Consider the following 20,035-nt stretch of genomic DNA (forward strand, 5'->3'; position numbering starts at 1 on the left):
AAAAAAAAAAAAATACAGGTAACTTCAACATGCATTGACTTGCATCTCAAATACGTAGCTCCTAACTGTTCTAATGCTGGGAGGTCCGTGTCTGCATGGTTTCTCATCTCTCCAAATGATGATGGTAGGCCTCCGTATCTAATACTCTTGTTTCCACATCTCTGTTCTGATTTATGGACACATTGTGGAACTTAAAATAGTTGGCTGAAGACCCTAAAGGCAAGCTCATCTCAAAGCATCTTGTTACAAAAAATGTTCCAGCTTTGTTATACAGAATTCACTTGAAGCATCCAATTTGGGGTCTTGAGGAAGCCCTGTGTAATGCCTTGACTTGTGTTTCTCTCGGGGTTTGAAAAGTTGTTTTACTGATCTTTATTGCTAATAAGCATACCTGTCCTGGCAGTGGAAAAAGAGATAGGGGTTTATAACCCACGGATGCAAACTGGGCATCCTGTACCCAGATCTCTTGGATCCTTTTCTCAGTAGTTGGGTGACCCTGGAAAGATGGTTTACCCTCCTTGACCCCAAACTCCTCATCTACCAACTGGGAGTAAATAACAGCTATTTATTGTAATACTGTGAGGATAGCAAGAGGTAAGACATAAAATGCTTTTAAAACAGCTCACATTCAAAATACTCAGTGGTAATTATTCCATCACTTTGGGAAAAGAAGCATGTCCATCCAAAAGAAGATTTTCTTTTTGCTTGAAAGTGATGCCTTTCCTTGACCTTGGGATGCGCTGGGGTGGTTCCATTTGATCCTGGAGGATGTGGTCATTGACTGTCTGAGCTGGCCCAGAGCTTTGTTTTCTGAAAGGGTGTTTTCTTTTCCTTAAATCTGGGGAAGCCTCAGGCTATGGCAGAGCTTCTCTGGTGGCTCAGAGGTGAAGAAATCACCTTCCCATGCAGGAGATGTGGGTTCGATCCCAGGGTAAGGAAGATACCCTGGAGAAGGAAATGGCAACCTACTCTAGTATTCTTGCCTGGGAAATCCCAGGGACAAAGGTGCCTGGCGGACTACAGTCCATGGGGTTGCAAAGAGTCAGACACAACTTAGCAACTGAACAACAGCATGCTATGTCAAAAACCATGTGTCTTTAAAGGTGAAAAACACTTAGATTTTTATTAAAGTATGGTTGATTTACAATATGTTGGTATCAGGTGTATGGCATAGCGATTCAATGTTTTTCAAATTAGATTCCATTAGAGGTTATTACAAGATAGTGGATATCAGTCCCTGTGCCACACAGTGGGTCCTTATTGCTTATCTAAAAGGCTTAGATTTGGGGACTTGCCTGGTGATCCAATGGTGAAGAATCCATCTGCCAGTGCAGGGGACATGGATTCGATCCCTGGTCTATGAAGATCCCACATGCCGAGGGGCAACTAAACCCATGCACCGGAACTACTGGGCCCATGCATTAGAACCCAAGCTCTGCAACCAGAGAAGGCTCTGCAATGAGAAGTCTGTGCATTGCAACAAAGAGTAGCCCCCACTCGCCGCAACTAGAGAAAACCCGAGTGTGACAGTGAAGACCAAACACAGCCAAAAATAAATAAATAAATACAACTTTTTAAAATTAAGAAATTAAAGGCTGAGATTTTGAACCCAATGCACCAAGTGGCCCATGTAGGGGGAAAGTGAAAGTGAAGTTGCTCAGTCGTGTCCGACTCCTATCGACCCCATGGACTGCAGCCCACCAGGTTCCTCCGTCCATGGGACTCTCCAGGCAAGAGTACTGGAGTGGGGTGCCATTGGCTTCTCCGATGTAGGGGGAAGCTCTAGGCAAATAAGAAGAGTTCCTCAAATCAAGGATATATTATTCAACTTCTCTGTGAAAGAGAACTATTAAGAGATGCCTCCAAGCCAACTGAGGTGGAACCAGTCAGTAGGGATCTGAGGAGTCCCTAAGAGGGTGCATTACCATCCCACTGCTTCCATTTCTGTCTTGTGTGCAAAGGACAGCTACAAGCAAGACAGGGCAGGAAGGTTGCTCTTGGCTTCCTCTGCTGGTAGGAGCCACGCCAGTGGAAGAACCTAAACCTGCAGGCAGCTCCATGCCCACAGTGCTCTGAGGTCCGCAATCCAGAACTGAGCCTCTCCATGGGTGACTGCACTGTCTTCCATGCAAACTCTGCTCAAACTCGACTGCGATACTGCCTTCCAGATGGAGTTCACGCATAAAGCGTTGCCCATCCCTGTTGCTAATTATTTAACTCGGTCTCTGCAGGGAGGGAGCTTCCCTGGTGGTGATAAAGAATCTGTCTACAATGCAGGAGCCCTGGTTTGATCCCTGAATCAGGAAGATCCCCTGGAGGAGGGAGTGGCCATCCATTCCAGTTTTCTTGCCTGGAGAATTGCATGGACAGAGGAAACTGGCAAGTTACAGTTCATGCTTTCGCAGAATGTCGGATGCAACTGAGCGGCTAACACTGAGGGAAGGAGAAGAAGGAGGCAGAATGGTTGGGGCTGGGTCTAGGGCCACTGAAAGTGGCATCTGAACGCTTTACGCTGCTCCAGACCCCCAGGCGCCCTTGGCTGGAGCTCTGTTCTTTTCCTTCCTCATTCTCTCACTGATGGACATTGGAAACCCTGAACGTTTCTTCTTCTTGGTTCATCTGTGTCTTCACAGATTTTACTGACCATATTTCCCAAATCTGCTCAGTTAGGACATTCCATTTCAAATACCATTATATACAAAATATTTCCAAGAGTGTGGGTATTCATATAATTAAATTTTAAAACTTCTAACATAGTTGCTCATGATCTGGTGGTATAATAGCATGACCTGGATCAAAGGAAAGAGAGAAAGATGGAAGCAAGGAAGGGAGGGGAGAGAGAGAAGAAGGAGGAAGCGGAGGGAAAGGGGTGGAAGAGGAGAAGAAAGAGAAAGGGAAATGACAAAGAAAAAAAGGGATAAGAGAAAAGAAAAAACAAAATCTGTGCCTCACCCCACTCAGAAACAATCAGAACTCAGAGTGTTGCCTGGTCATTAGTTTATTTGTGAAGTTCTCCCCAGGTATTTCTAATCCCTGGGTAAAGTGGAGAAACACTGCATATGATATACGCAGACATATTTCATAAGCTTCCACTTCACAGTACTTTGTCTCCTGTAACACAGTAGATACCACGTATTGTCCTCTGCACAAGGCACTCTGGGAACAGCCTAAGGATGACTACTCTTTTCAGAGTATTTCAGGCTAACACCCAAACACTCCAACTGCAAAGATACAGTCCTTAGCTTTCCAGTTAAACATGAAGAAGTGATAAATAGTGCCAAATATGGAAGAGTTCTGGAAACTCTCAAGTGCTAAATATTTACAAAAAGTTATTAAAATTCAAATTTCCAGTGATTTGCTAAGACACACAAGGTGAGTTCTTCCAAAGCTAGATCACCATATGCAGAATTTGCGGAGGAAACTGTCAGGGACCTGGTGCACACCCTAGTGCATCAGAAATACCGAGAAGCTCCTGCACGCTAAGGAACCATTCAAGAAAAACACACAATCTCAGAATACGTGACCTTCCTAGAGTTTGCTCTGGCTGCCAGGTTAAGCGTTTCCAACCTACGTTGTTTGCATCAGCAAATCAAATAGAGGAAAGTTAGCTCAAAAGAAACTGTTTGCTTTACCCTTTGGCCAGGCAATGGATCTAAGGGCAAAAAGAAAATCAGACCTGATAGGAGAATGGTGCAAGATTACTGAAGGAGTAAAATTAGAAGAAGTAAATAGAGCACTTTAAACATTATTGTTATTCTGACCAGTGTGGAATGGTACCTCATTGTAGTTTTGATCTGCATTTCTCTAATAATTAGTGATATTGAACATCTTTGCATGTGCTGCTTGGCCATCCATATGTCTTCTTTGGAGAATGGATAAGATGTGGTACCATATATACAATGGAATATTACTCAGTCATGAAAAAGAATGAAATTGGGTCATTTCATTCTAGATAGACCTAGAATCTGTCATACAGAATGAAGTAAGTCCAAAAGAGAAAAATATTTAGTGCATATATGTGGAATCTAGAAAAATGGCATGGATGAACCTATTTGCAGATCAGGAATAGAGATGCAGACCTAGAGAATGGATGGATGAACATGGGGTTGGGGGAAAGGGGGTGGGATGAATTGGGAGATTGAGATTGACACATATACACTACCATGTATAAAATAGATGACTAATTATATGCCACCATATAGTACAGGGAACTCAGCTTGGTGCTCTGTGGTGACTTAGATGGGTAAGATGAGGGGGGTGGTGGGAGGGAAATACAAGAAGGAGGGAATGTATGTACACTTATAGCTGATTCAGTTCTTTGTACAGCAGAAACTAACACAGCATTGTAAAACAACTATATCCCAATAAGTAATATATATATATATATATATATATATATATAGCTGATGTTATTTTAGATGGGTCTTGCAGAATGGGAAGAATTTGACCAAATGGAGAGATTTATAAAGGTATTTCTGATAAAGTGAACTCTGTGAGTAAAAGGTGGGGATGTGGCAGTAAGAAAAGTCCCACATTCCAGTGGAATCTGGAATTGTGCAGTTTTGTTGAGGTTAGGGCACCTGGAAGGGGGGGCAAAAAAGAGAACAGTGTAAAGTATGGAGCAGGGTCATGATATTGCATACAAGGAATTACTACTCTGAAGGAATTCCCACGTGCCTTCATTGTGGAGTTGAGTTTCTGAATTCAACTTTTACCAATTCTGCTCTGTGAATTTCCCTTTCCTTGTGACTAAACATAGAAGACAAGGCTCATAACAGCCAAAAGAAGGATTATCCCATTTCATGAATGGGAGAGGAATACTGGAATGCTTGCGAATTCCAAATATAAAAACCAAGATGCATTCTAGTATCACTTTCCCAAGTTTCCTGTGCTTGTGGAAACTGTCGTTCAGAGTTCCAAAAAGGCAACGGCATGCATCTTAGGAAAAGAAATCTGCACAGGGTATCAATCCACAGTGGCTGACACAATTTGTTTCTAATTTTTATCACAGCCACTGTTTCTTAAAGAGTTCATCGTCTTTCTTTCAGAAGCCGAGAGAGAGTGATTCTTGTAGGATTTAAAAATCAGGTGCTATTCTCTTTTTTAAATAAGTTCATTGGTAACATTTTTTTTAGATTCCACATATAAGTGATACATATTTGTCTTTCTCTGACTTACTTCACTTAGTGTGATCATCTCTGCTACTGATGCTGCTAAGTCGCTTCAGTCATGTCCGACTCTGTGCAACCCCATAGACAGCAGCCCACCAGGCTCCCCCTTCCCTGGGATTCTCCAGGCAAGAACACTGGAGTGGGTTGCCATTTCCTTCTCCAATGCATGAAAGTGAAAAGTGAAAGTGAAGTCGCTCAGTCGTGTCCGACTCTGAGCGACCTCACGGACTGCAGCTACCAGGCTCCTCTGTCCATGGGATTTCCCAGGCAAGAGTACTGGAGTGGGGTGCCACTGCCTTCTCTAGGTCTATCCATATTGCTGCCATGGCATTGTTTTGTTCTTTCTTATGGCTGAGTAATAGTCCACTGTATATATGCACCACATATCCATTCATCTGCCAGTGATGAACGGGCATTTGTGTTGTTTCTGTGTCTTGTCTCTAGTGCAAAGTGCTGCTATGAACACTGGAGTGCTTGTATCTATTTGAATTATGGATTTATAAGTGACTCACTTTGCTGTACACCTGAAACTAACACAACATTGTCCATCAACGATACTCCAATAAAAACTAGAAAATTTAAACAAAGAATAAATTAACTAATTACATAAAATCAAAGCCAGTGCCATTTTGCTTTCACCATTGCCCATGGTTCACTGTAGCTACTCCTGTTCCACGTGAGAGGCCGATGCTCATGCAGGGAGTTTACCTCTGTGACTGGTGCTCTCTCTTTGGGAATATCTTCTGATCTTCCTTCTCTTTCTTGCCCTCCTCCTCCTCATGTTCCAAATTCCCCACCATTTATCTCCGAGCTTCTTATTGATACATTTGCATGGATCTGATGGTATGATAAATGTTTCAATAGATTTTTCTTATCTTAAAGGCCAATTCTTATCCTCTTAAATGTCAAGGTCAGTGATCATTTTTGCAGTTACATGAAATTCCGATCTCTAGAGACAGATCTGATAGGTGGAAGTGGCTTTGGTCACGTAGGGTTAAAAAGCATCTCTCCTTGCTGCCTCCTTGGTGAACCCTCACCTGTACTTCTTCACATCTTCCCTCGGGGTGTGGATGGCACCACATCTGCATCTTTTTCGCCTGTCATTTAGAAAAGCAGACATTTTATAAAAGCTGACTATAAAAAAGAAGAAGAGGTAGCCAGTGAATTAAACTAACCAAAATAGCTGAAAAAAATCATCTGATATTCTGACTTGGATTCATTTTCAGATATGTGTTTACAGAAAACCCAAGACGTCTGAAAACTAATCATTGTCATAATCACTCCTGTTTTCAGGTAACATCTGGCTGTTTCTCCTTGCTCATCCGTGTGGGTCTCATAGCCCCAGTCTTCTGTTCATGGCTCATCTCTGATTCTCTCCACTTCTTTCTCATTCCCACCAGAAATAAAAAGCCATATCACCCTCAAACACCTTTAAAATTCTGTGCATCCAACTTGAAGGGACTGTGGCTTTGGAAAATCTAATATAGGCAGCAAAAAGATTTCTGGGAGTGGGAGAAAGAATCCTGTCCTCCTAGATGGAGCTCAGGGAAGAAATATTTAGGAAATTCAATCAGCACTTCATGTAGTCATCCACAAACACCTGTTCTGGGGACTCTGAGCAGCTCACAAGAAACAAGGGTTGGGAAGCTTGAGCAATGGTGTCTAAGGCCAGGCCAAGGCTGTGAATCTTCTTGAAGATATTGGATATTGGATATTGGATATCCAAATCTTTTGGATATTGAATATCTTTTTTTTTCCTTTCTTTTTTCATTGGTATATAGTTGATTTACAATGTTGTATTAGTTTCAGGTGTACAACAAAGTGATTAAATTATACATATATATATGTGTGTCTATTCTTTTCAGATTATTTTCCATTATAGATTATTACATGATACTGAATATAGTTCCCTGTGCTATACAGTAAATCCACATTGCTTATCTATCATATATATAGTAGTGTGTACCTGTTAATCTCAAACTCCTAATTTATCTCTCCTCCCTCCCCTACCTCTTCCCCTTTGGTAACTGTAAGTTTGTTTTTTATGTCTGTGAGTCTATTTCTGTTTTGTAAACAAGTTCATTTATTTATTTTTTTAATTTAATTTTATTTTTAAACTTTACATAATTGTATTAGTTTTGCCAAATAGCAAAATGAATCCGCCACAGGTATACATGTGTTCCCCATCCTGAACCCTCTTTTTTAGATTTCACATATAAATGATGTCATATGATATTTGTCTTTGACATATTTCACTTAGTATAATAATCTCTAGGTCCATCCACATTGCTGCAAATAGCATTTATTTCATTTTTTATGACAGTAATTTTCTATTATATATAAATATATGTATAATATGTATGTATATATCATATAGATGATATATGTGCATATATCACATCTTCTTTGTCCATTCATCTGTCCATGGTCATCGAAGATTGCTTTTCCAACAGACTCTTTGAACGATAGTATAAGTGCGCGTGGAAATTGTCTGTTGCCTGCCAGGCACGCCCACCCAGGCCTCAGTGTTCTTCTCTCCTTCTCTCTCCTTCTGTCCAGTGCTAACAGTGCCTCCTATGAAGTCATGCAGATCGACGTAGAAATCGAAGAACCCGGTGACCTGCCGGCCACACAGCTTGTCACATGGCAGGTTGAATATCCAGGAGACATCACGTCTGACTTGGGTGTCTCCAAGATCTACGTGAGTCAGAAAGACTTGATCGGAGTCATCCCACTGGCCATGGTAAGACAGTCCCTGCCCTGGGCTGTTAATACAGACCTCAGGGAAAGGCACAGCATCACACACATGACCTAAACACACTGGGAAAATGTCAGTGAGCCCAGAACCAGGGTCAGGGAGAACTGATGCTGATTCTAAATACATACTTATATGTATCTTTAAAATATTATTTAGAAAATAATCAAAGTCCACACATTAGATTTGGGTCTTCCACTATGAGAAAAGTATTGATGATTTTATCAAGGTGTTTGTGTGATACACTGGAGACTAGTCAAGGATCTTAAACATGTATACCTGCAGAGACCAAACAGATCTAGCATCTGAGTGAAAGGTGACAAGTGATTTGACAAATACCTACCCAATGAAAAGGCCTAACCAACAGGAAAGCCATGCAGGAAATTCAAGGAAAGCCATGCAGGAAAGCCAAGGAAAAGTCTGAATTCTTAAGACCTACTAACTTTTCAACAGAAAACATCCATGTAGTTTTAGTGTGAACCATCAACTCCTTGTTAGAACTAATTTTATTTTAAATCAAGCTTGTCTAGGAAAGGGTTAGCTATAATCCATTCACAGGCCATCTATTAGTAACTTGTAAAAGATTTAGGTCTCTAAGTCACTCCATGTGTTTCCTAGGATTTGTGGAATAGAGATGGGTTTTCATCCTTAGAAGGATCCACCCCCTGGTTGCTATGCAATGGACCACACTGCCTGTGGGACGACTAACCACCCAGGTTGACCTCAACAAACACACCATGCCTTATCTAGCCTCACCTTTTCCCAGGGTCTCTCTACAAAGGAATCATACGTTTTCCTGATGTGAGTTTTCACAGTGCAAATGCTTGGGATTGAGAGTCTGCTGAGAGTACTTTGAGCTTCCTCATGTTACAAAAGTACTTTTACTGTTAAAAGTGAAGGATTGACAGCCTCATGTCTCCCCCTCACCATCTATTAGGAATTATTGACAAGAGTTATTATGGGGCCATGAAAGGATGTCAGGAATCAATCTTTCAATACAAGGTAACATGGACAGTTGCCTAGTGACACTAACTTGGTTATTATACTGTTCATTAGGCGATGTAAAGGTGTTGGGATCCTTCAGTTGATAAGGGCTCTTATTAACTATTTCTTTTATTATATTTTAAAGGCGCCAGATCTCCCCTGGTACATTATTTCATATGTGACAGCAGCGCTCCTTCGTTTAGGCTGTTAGTGGTTCTGTTACTGGCAATGGCAATACCGTTTGTCTTGAATAAGTAATTATTTGAATTTGTTCCCTTTTTCAGCACCTTTAGTCTGATGAGCTGTTAGCCATACACTACACGGCTTCTGTTGCTTGGCTCAGCATCAGACAGTCTGCTTGGTTTCCCGAGTTCAGCATTTCTTCTGCCTAGACTGTCAGCCTGTTTCAGACCCCACTCTTCTTCATAACCTACATGAATCCCTGCTCACATGAATCCACTTTCTGTCCTCTCCTGGTCTCTGAAACAGTTCTCACCTTGCATCACCCTTTCTGGCTATGATACATATAATTGTAGAAGTGTGTGTAATGGCAGAGCTAGAAGAATCTCAGTTTTTATCAGTTAGGAATTGCGTTTGGCTGAAAACACGCCCTAACCTTAACCCCAAGCCTAGCCCTACCCACTCACTCCACTTTGCCCTGGCCAGTAGTCACTTTAATACAAGTGTGTTTTTCCTTCATGTAAAAGAACTCTTAAGGTTTGTAGTGCAGGGCTGGTACATTGCCCCATGCTATCTGAGACTCAGTCTTCATCTTTATTTCTGCTTCAGCACTCGAAGGCATACATTCTATCCTTATGGTTACCCTGTGGTCCAAAATGGCTCCTGGGATCCAGCCAGCATATCCATATTCTGCCAGCCAGAAAAAGGAAGAGATATAGAATTGGATCCATTCCTTTTCCCTTTCAAGAAGTCCTCATAAGAAGCCAATGTAATATTTCTGTGTGTATCCAATGAACAAGAACTTGGTTATATGGATACTTAGTTGGAAGTCTACTTTTTAGTATGGCACATTTGCTCAGGTTCTGTTACAAGGAAACAACAAGAGATTAAATATTGCAAAGCAATGAGCAGTATTTGAAACAATCCTTCTCCATTTCCAGATGAGGAAACTGAGGCTCAGAGAGGTTCCTCATCCTGGCACCTGTTTTCCATTCTGTGTTCATCTTTATGAGCCTCCTGGGAAGCAAAATAAAATATACGTATATCTTAGTCTCCCTTAGCAGCTATTGTTGTTGTTTGGTTGCTCAGTCATGTCCAACTCTTTGCAACCCCATGGACTGTAGCCTGCCAGGCTCCTCTGTCCCTGGGATTCTCCAGGCAAGAATACTGGAGTGAGTTGCCATTATTAGCTATGCAACCATGCTTCATTTCACTCTGGCTCAGTTTCCTCATCTACAAAGGGTGAAAGAGATAATACTCGTAAGGTTGATGGAAGAGACGGTGATAATTCAAGAGGGCCTGGAAGAGTGCCCAGTGAAGTCAAGCATACAATAAATGTTTGCTCTTATTACAATCATTTAGTTACTAAATGCAAAAGATAAATAATTCTCTAGCAATTATGTTGTAAAGTCTTCAGGAAAGGGAATGTTCCTAGTCCCCATGTTTCCCAAGATAAGAAGAGTGTTAGTCCAGTAATCTTGCCTGGAAAATCCCATGGATGGAGGAGCCTGGTGGGCTGCAGTCCATGGGGTCGCTAGAGTCGAACACCACTGAACGACTTCACTTTCACTTTTCACTTTGATGCTTTGGAGAAGGAAATGGCAACCCACTCTAGTGTTCTTGCCTGGAGAATCCCAGGGACAGAGGAGCCTGGTGGGCTGCCATCTATGGGGTCACACAGAGTTGGACATGACTGAAGCGACAGCAGCAGCAGCAGCAGGCGGTGTGTATATGCTCACTAATTCTTTTTTTTTTTTTTTTAACAATTTTAAACAGTTACACTCCATTTACAGTTATTACAAAGTATCAGCTATATTCCCCATGTTGTAACAGTAAGTCTTTGAGCCTACCTTACAGCCAATACTTCATATCTCCCTCTCTCTTACCCCTATATCGCCTGTTCACCACCTCTCCCAACTGGTACCCTAGTTTGTTCTCTAGATCTGTGAGTCTGCTTCTTTTTTGTTATATTCACTAGTCTGTTGTATTGTTTTAGATTCCACATATAAGTGATATCATACAATATACGTCTTTCTCTGTTTGACTCATTTCACTTATAGCATAATGCCTTCCAAGTTCTTCCGTGTTGCTGCAAATGGCAAAATTGTGTTCCTTTTTGTGGCTGAGGCATATTCTTTTGTTTATATACACCACATCTTCTTTATCTACTCATCTGTGGTTGGACACTTAGGTTGTTTCCATGCCTTGGCTATTGTGAATAATGCTGCTCTGAATATTGGGGGATGCTCTCTAATTCTTGAATGGAAGTGAATGAATTGCATTAAAATTGCATTAAAACATATGTGGTCTGAGGAGTTTTTTGCTAGTACCTTCTGAGCATCTTCCTCTGGAACTTAAAGTCTTCATGGTCCTGACTCCCCAGTCTTTTTGTATTTGGAACGTTTTGAGTCCCTTTTCCAGAGAAAGTTGCATCATTTCACCTTTGACTTGATGGGAAAAAATTTTACTTGTTTTTAGAGGAGTGGTCATTAAATAGACCTTTTGCTGTATATTTTCATTTTTACTTTATTTTTGTTCATATATGTTTGTTGAGAGGTATTTGAAATCGGATATCATTCTGTCGTCTACTCATTTGTGCTGCATATTCTTTTTTATTGAAGTTTGTTTGATTGATAATGTTGTGCCAATCTCTGCTGCACAGCAAAGTGACTCAGTTATGTACATACAGACATTCTTTTTGTATTCTTTTCCATTATAGTTTGTGGCAGGATATTGAATATAGTTCCCTGTGCTGTACATGAGAACCTTATTGTTTATCCATTCCAAAGGCAGTACTTTGCCTCTTCCAATCCCAAAGTCCCAGTCCACCCCTCTCCCTCCCCACATCCCCCTTAGCAACCACAGGTCTCTTCTGTATGTCTGTGAGTCTGTTTCTGTTTTGTGGATAGATTCATTTGTGCCAGATCCAACAGTCTCACTCCTGGAAATATAACCAGAAAAACCTATAATTCAAAAAAATACACGCCCCACTATGTTCACAGCAACAGTATTCACGACAGCCAAGGCATGGAAACAGCCTAAATGTCCATCCACAGATTAGCGCATAAAGAAGAAGTGATACATACATACAATGGAGTGCTACCCGGCCATATAAAAAGAGTGAAATGATGCCATTTGCAGCAACATGGATGCACACAGTGATTATCATACTAAGTCAAGTAAGCCAGAAAAGGAAAGACAAAGACCATATAATATCACTCACATGTGTTACCTTTTTTTGAAATGTTAGAGACAGAAGGAAGGCCAGCTCACCTGGACTATAATGAGTCCATGAGGAGAGAATACTTTGAGTTGAGCTCAAGGTCACATGGAGGCTTGTAAGCTAGAGAACAGAGGTGGATATTTCAGTGTGATAGGGAGTCACTGAAAGGCTTTCAGCACAGCAGCCGCTGTGCTGATGAATGTTTTTAGAAAGCACTCTGGCTGTATGTAGAGAATGGATTTGGGAGAGCAAGGGAACATCAGAAAGGACTACTTTGGCTGCTGTAAAATAACCGTGACTTAAGAACCGTGGTGTTTACTTGTCCCCACCTCTCCCATCTGAATGTGAGCAGCGTTACCAGGTGGCCCCAAGGGGTAGAACATAGCATCCTTCTATCCTCTTGCCAAGTGACTCTAAAAACACTGACCTTATCCACACAGCCCCAGATTAATAACAGACGTGTCCATGTGGCAGCCAATAGGACTAGGACAAGCGTGCAAGGGGAGGGTGTGCCCCTCTCTATGAAGGACATGACCCTTCTCTGAATCCACCACCTCCGCTCCCATCCCATCAGCCCATGAACTCAGCTGAACGATCACGTCCAGAGCAAGGGAGGCTGGGAGAGTGAGTTTTATCACAGGAGCCCCTGTGTCCAGCTATAGATATATTTGGTGAAAATGTATATGGGGAATGTATATATATAGATGTATGATGGGGAGACACTGAGGTTATTCTGGACTGCAGTGGACTGCAGTGATCTCCGTGGAGAGATGCAGAGGTAGACCATTTTAGGATACATCTTAGCAGGCAAATGATAGGACTTTTCAATACATCGGTCATAGGTGTGAAGGAAGAAGTTGGGGGAAAGATGAGTCTGATTTTAGACCCAGCCCCAAAGCTCCCTATATATGATTGTTGTTGTTCAGTCACTAAGTCATGTCAGACTCTTTGCAATCCCCTGGCATGCAATCCTGTGGCATGCCAGGCTCCTCTGTCCTCCACTATCTCCAGGAATTTGCTCCAGTTCATGTCCATTGAGTCAGTGATGCCGTCTAACCATCTCATCCCCTGCTGTCCCCTTCTGCTTCTGCCTTCAATCTTTCCCAGCATCAGGCTCTTTTCCAGTGAGTCAGGTCTTTGCATCTGGTGGCCAAAGTATTGGAGCTTCAGCATCAGTCCTCCCAATGAATATTCAGGGTTTGATTTCCTTTATGATTGACTGGTTTGATCTCCCTGCTGTCCAAGGGACTCTCAAGAGTCTTCTCCAGCACCACAGTATGAAAGCATCAGTTCTTCGGCACTCAGCCTTCATGTCCAGCTCTCACATCCGCACATGACTACTAGAAAAACCATAGCTTTGACTATATGGACCCTTGACTATATGGACCTTTGACTATATGGACTATATGAAATCTCTGCTTTTTTAGTACACTATCTAGGTTTGTCATAACTTTACTTCCAAGGAACAAGTGTCTTTTAATTTCATGGCTGCAATCACCATCTGCAGTAATTATATGATAGCACCACAAAAACTTAAAATGTTTTTTTAAAAAGATCTTCTATTATAAAATTTCCTGTGGTCTATATTTTTACCCTCAATTCTTTGCCCACATTTCTGATAAACTTTTAGAAATACATTTGAATCAAAGGATGGGAATCAAAAACTTTGCAGTACTATATAATATTTTTTTATAAGAGCCACCAAACTGCCCTCCTCTAGGAGACCCACAGACAGCATCTCTTATGTCCCTAGCATTAGCAGACAGGTTCTGTACCACTAGCGCCACCTGGAAACCCCAGTCCCTTTTAACTGTTCAGTTTATTAGTGTTTAATATTTTCACTGTTGTGCCACAGATCATCAGAATATTTTCATCTGGCAACTCGCTGAACACTAGCCCCGCCCCGCCCTCCTCCCAGCCGTTAGAAACGCCTTCTACTTTCTGTTTTCATGCCTTTTGATCGTAGTGCTGTAAATATTCCTCCCAGTTTACCATTTGTCTTCTGGTGTCACTTACTGTATATATTATAGCATGCAGAAGTTTGTGGGTATTTGTTTAATTTTTATGTAGTCAAATCTACTGATCTTTTCCATAGTGGAAATCTTTTCCTCTCTCCCTAATTGTAACCAAGAGGAAAAATCGTGCCTGTCTTTTGTGTTCTTATAAAACCTCCAAATATTAAAATGTTCCCCCACAGCATATTTGAATAGGTAGTACTATAATCTTCAGAAAACAATGCTAAAAGTAAATGCAGTTGTGACTCCCTGTACACATGGGGTGAGCACACGGCCCCTCTGTTCTTTCTGAGATGCGTAACTTCATCTCCAGGAAAGCTTTGAGATGACACGCAGTTAACCCCTTCTATTCAAAGTTCATTTTTCAAAAGATGCTTATTTCTTTCTCAATATTTTGCATATTTTTTCCTGATGTCTATGGCCTTAAAACCTGTATATTTCTTTTTCCTAAATCCATTCGTGTTTCTCTCTGTTATTACAGTATTTATTTTTTCTGTTCAGTAAATGATCCCTTACTATCTCGTGAGTAAATCTATTTTTTTTTTTTTTTTTGGTCCTTTGGGAGAAAATTCTGAAGAAAAGGTCATTAAATGAGCATTGCCATTAATCTAATTAGTGTTTGTCTGTAACTGCATGTCATTGTCGAGTTCTGGGGAGCATGTTTGCATTCTTCCATTTCTTGCATTTCTTATCAGAAAATATTCTTCCAGGGGTGGGGAGTTGGCACCCAGTTTCTCAAGGTTCTTTATCATTCTGTCCTATCTGCCTCCTGTGTTTTGGCTAAAACAAGTGTTTTGAGCTTCTGTGGGGATTCAAAGATGATGAGACTGATATTCATCAATTTGAATGCCGTATCAGTTAGTTGAATATCCTTTCAAACCTATTAACGTGTGTTCTTTATTTTAATATAAAACAAACAGTGTTTTCATTCATGCTGGGCGGTAGCTATTTGGGTACCATAACTGTGATGGCTGTTCTGAATGTAGGATGAATGTGGGTGACTCAGCTCTCCTCTGGATTGTAAGGGCACACCCTCCTCTTAATGCTGAGCTTCTGATGTTTCTGATTTTGCTGTGTCTGAGCCTTGACCACTGAATTTTATTTTTTAATATGTATTTATTTATTTGACTACACCGTGTCTTAGTTGTGGCACACGAGATTTTCGATCTCCACTGAGGCATGTGAAATCTTTAGTTGCAGCTTGCAAACTCTTAGTTGCCGCATGTGGGATCTAGTTTCCTGACCAGGGATTGAACCCATGCCCCTTGCATTGGGAGCATGGAGTATTAGCCACTGGACCACCAGGGAAGTCCCTGAATTTTAGTTATTAGAATTGAGTTGGAACTTTACATAAAAATTAATCACGAGATATAGTCTGGACAGGCAGTTATCTTTGAAAATAATCAAAAGTGCCTTGGTGATGGTGACGTTCCATGGCATTTACATAAGATGACATAAGAGTACAGATGTGTCTGCCAGACCCAGCCCTGAAGATGCTTGGGGAAGGCCAACAGAGTTTTTAAGCAAAAACAGTCAGATGTGCCATGTGCTCTTTATGAAGTGCAATTTGATATATTCCAAACCTTTCTTCAAACATGACACCCATGGGAGAACAGATATCACTCAGAATTCTCTGTATAAGCCCATTTCCCCTGCCACTTCCTCCAGGGAGTCCTCCTGGATCTTCACAGCCTGACATGATTCTTATTGGACCTTCTGCTATGACTACTGCACAATTTGTGAGGGTAACAATCAAGTTGGGGAATTCAAACACAGTTCTTTTTGCTGGTTGAGATCACACCATTGGGAGCAAGAGCTGTACCCAAGATGCTTGGAAAGACGTAAACTCAGGATATCCTGGAAAGATGGAAACTCAGGATGTCCTTTTATGTACCTTCAAAGTCCTTCCTTATGTCATCTTATTGTTTGAACTCCACCTAAATCCTTCTGATCTCCAGGTCCCTCTTCCAAAGTAGAAGGAGCGAGACTCCAGGGCGCCACTCCTGACTTATCACTTATGTCCAAACCAAATGCCTTCTTCTCTTGAGTTTGCCTTAGTTAAGGGCCTCATAAGCCAGACGAGAGCAGGTAGCAGCCATTTAAAAAATTGTGTTATTTATATATTGGTTGTGCTGGGTTTCAGTTGCAGCATGCAGGATCTTTAGTTGCGACACACACACTCTTATTTGGAGCATGTGGGATCTAGTTCCTTGACCAGGGATCAAATCATTGCCCCCTGCATTGGGAGCCACTGGACCCAGGGAAGTCCCAGGGAACCATGAAGTTTAGACGTAGCCAGATCCTTCTCTTATTTGACTGAGGCCTGAGTTCTTTATTCTACAGTTTTGGGTATTTCAAGAAAGTAATCATCAAATAACCTCTTCCTTCCTGATCTCAACCTGCATCTTCTTAAATCTTACCAATCAAGGCATGTCCTCCTAAATCCAGGACTCAGCAGAAATTCCATTTCTGCAAACCTTAGAGACAAAACTCACCCCCACGCTCATTACCATATAATTTGCTATTGTAAAGCTCCTGATGAAATAAATGCATTTTAAGTAAGCTTTCCTTAATTGAATACATTTGTCTCCTTAAAGCAAATGAACTGCCCTTTCATCTCCCACACCTTCCCCTGGTTTTAGGATCTTCAGGAGTTAATCTTCTTGCACACCACCTTGCCTGGATGATCTCCTGGGAACACTGTGGTTGTTATTAATCCATGTCCCCTTCACATTTGTATTCCTGGCTGAAGGCATGGTACCACCCATAGTAGAAGCCTGGAGAACAGTTTTACCACTCACTAGAGCCGTGCGGGTCTTATAGGGTCACACCAGCTGCTTTATCCCCCATCAACTGTGAACTTAGCACAGGTCATGTGCCCTGACTGTCACCTTTTGAGATCTGAACTTGAGATAAGGCTCCCAAATTATAGAAGAAAAACTCTCTCTCCTGGCTCCAGTAATGAAGTTTCTTTTTATTTTTGTCATCAAAGCAGATTCCTTGGCTCTTTTTTTATTTGACTTTTCATGATATCCTTTTCCTGTGTCAGCCTGCTAATTAATATGCCAGATACCCTCTGTTGTTTTCCTCAGACTTTTTGAAAATTCAATCACATTGGATGGCATAGCACTGCTTTCATTTTTATACTTTCTCGACCAAGTGCAAATTAAGATGCTGCAACAGGCCTTGAGAAAAATCTCTGCTCCAAGACGTACTCTTTCCTTTGTGTGTCTGTTGAGTCACTAACTCCCCAAAACACCGTCAGTCATGATGATTCTAGGTCCTTACTGTTTATTATGTACCAGGTATGCCTCTAGGTTCCTCCTTGCAGGGATTAACTCATTCAGTTCTAAGAGACCCACTGATGTTGGTACTGCTCTTTTTCACATTTTATTTACTTTTATTTTATTGTTTATTTTTGGCCCTGCTGGGTCTTCATTGCTGCCCTATAGTTGTGGTGTGCGGGCTTCTCATTGCACTGGCTCCTCTTGCTGCAGATCAAAGGCTCTAGGCACACGAGCTCATTAATTGTGGTGCATGGGCTTAGTCTAAGACCCACAGGTTTGGGATCTTCCCGGACCAAGGATGAACACATGTCCACGCCTGCAATGGCAGGCAGATTCTTAACCACTGGATCACCAAGGATGTCCCTGGACTACTCTTATGCCCATTTCACAGGTGGATGAGAGCACGCAGTGTTTGAAGAATGGCGCCAAGCGATTCAGGTGAGACACTGAGCTGGAATTAGATTCTAGATAGATGGGCTGCGGAGTCTGTGCTCGAAACCTGTGTGCTGCACCTCCCTGAAAACAGAGTTAAGGCTGTTGATCAGCTCAATATGTGGAAAGATCTTTGGAAAATGCAAATGCAAGAATGTGCACTCGTAAAACTATGAAATTGAGAAGTCTTAACTGAAATAGGAAAAGTCATCTGAAAATGAATTATTTATTACACACAAAGCCACTGCCTTTTCTTTTCAGCCCACTGTGCTACCTTTGATGCTCACTAATGAGCTGTCCTCTCCAGAGGTGATTTATAATGAGACAGTGGCGGCTGCACCTCGGTGCTTTTAAAGGTACATGATGCAAAACAAATAGGGAGACTTACTGCTATTGTTGTTTAGTCGTGTGGTTATTACAGCCCCAGAGACTGTACAACTGGTTGTTCTCAATGAACAAATGCTCATGATGTAACTCATTTTGCAGGTACCCCAGAAAGGCAGTCCATTGAAGAAGCATTTACTGAGTTTCCCTCTATGTACCAGGCACTGGCCTTTGTGAGAAGGGGATAACAGCATGCATCGCACTCATGGGAGGTGGCTGGTAAAAAATGTACCATATGATCCAGCAGTCCTGGGCATCCATCCAGACAAAACTGTAATTTGAAAAGATACATGCACCCCAATGTTCATAGCAGCACTATTCACAATAGCCAACACATGGGAGCAACCTAAATGTCCATAAAGAGATGAATGGATAAAGGAAGTGTGGTGTGTATTGTATTAATAAATGGACTACTACTCAGCCATAAAAAAGAATGAAATAATGCTCTTGCAACAACATGGATCGACCTAGACGTCATATTAAGTGAAATAAGTCAGGCAGAAAAGGACAAATATCATGATATCTCTTAATGTGTGGATTCTAAAAAGAAATGATCCAGATGAACATATTTATAAAACTGAAATAGACTCACAGACATAGAATACACACTTATGGCTACCAAAGGAGAAGGGGGGATAAACCAGGAAGTTGGGATTAACATACACACAGTGCTATATACCAAACAGATGAACAACAAGGACCTTCTGTATAGCACAGGGAACTATATTCAATATCTTACAATTGCATATAATGGAAAAGAATATATATCAGATCAGATCAGTTGCTCAGTCGTGTCCAGCTTTTTGTGACCCCATGAATCACAGCACGCCAGGCCTCTCTGTCCATCACCAACTCCCAGAGTTCACTCAGACTCATGTCCATCGAGTCAGTGATGCCATCCAGCCATCTCATCCTCTGTCGTCCCCTTCTCCTCCTGCCCCCAATCCCTCCCAGCATCAGAGTCTCTTCCAATGAGTCAACTCTTCGCATGAGGTGGCCAAAGTACTGGAGTTTCAGCTTTAGCATCATTCCTTCCAAAGAAATCCCAGGGCTGATCTCCTTCAGAATGGACTGGTTGGATCTCCTTGCAGTCCAAGGGACTCTCAAGAGTCTTCTCCAACAACACAGTTCAAAAGCATAAATTCTTCGGTGCTCAGCCTTCTTCACAGTCCAACTCTCACATCCATACATGACCACAGGAAAAACCATAGCCTTGACTAGACGAACCTTTGTTGGCAAAGTAATGTCTCTGCTTTTGAATATGCTATCTAGGTTGGTCATAACTTTCCTTCCAAGGAGTAAGCGTCTTTTAATTTCATGGCTGAAGTCACCATCTGCAGTGATTTGGGAGCCCAGAAAAATAAAGTCTGACACTATTTCCACTGTTTCCCCATCTATTTCCCATGAAGTGATGGGACAGGATGCCATGATCTTTGTTTTCTGAATGTTGAGCTTTAAGCCAACTTTTTCACTCTCCACTTTCACTTTCATCAAGAGGCTTTTGAGTTCCTCTTCACTTTCTGCCATGAGGGTGGTGTCATCTGCATATCTGAGGTTATTGATATTTCTCCCGGCAATCTTGATTCCAGCTTGTGTTTCTTCCA

The 20,035-nt window shown here is 41.6% G+C and overlaps 1 protein-coding gene across 1 annotated transcript in view; it reads left to right on the plus strand.

The window, feature by feature from the left end:
• TMEM132D (transmembrane protein 132D) overlaps positions 1–20,035 on the plus strand; it is an 896,829-nt gene that overhangs the window by 605,346 nt on the left and 271,448 nt on the right. Inside the window, exon 4 of the mRNA XM_010841263.1 lies at positions 7,731–7,914. Coding sequence (XP_010839565.1) covers positions 7,731–7,914 — 184 coding nt within the window. The remainder of the gene's footprint in view (positions 1–7,730; positions 7,915–20,035) is intronic.

This window comes from Bison bison, unplaced genomic scaffold (assembly GCF_000754665.1).
Source record: "Bison bison bison isolate TAMUID 2011002044 unplaced genomic scaffold, Bison_UMD1.0 scf7180017864160, whole genome shotgun sequence".
NCBI lineage: Eukaryota > Metazoa > Chordata > Mammalia > Artiodactyla > Bovidae > Bison > Bison bison.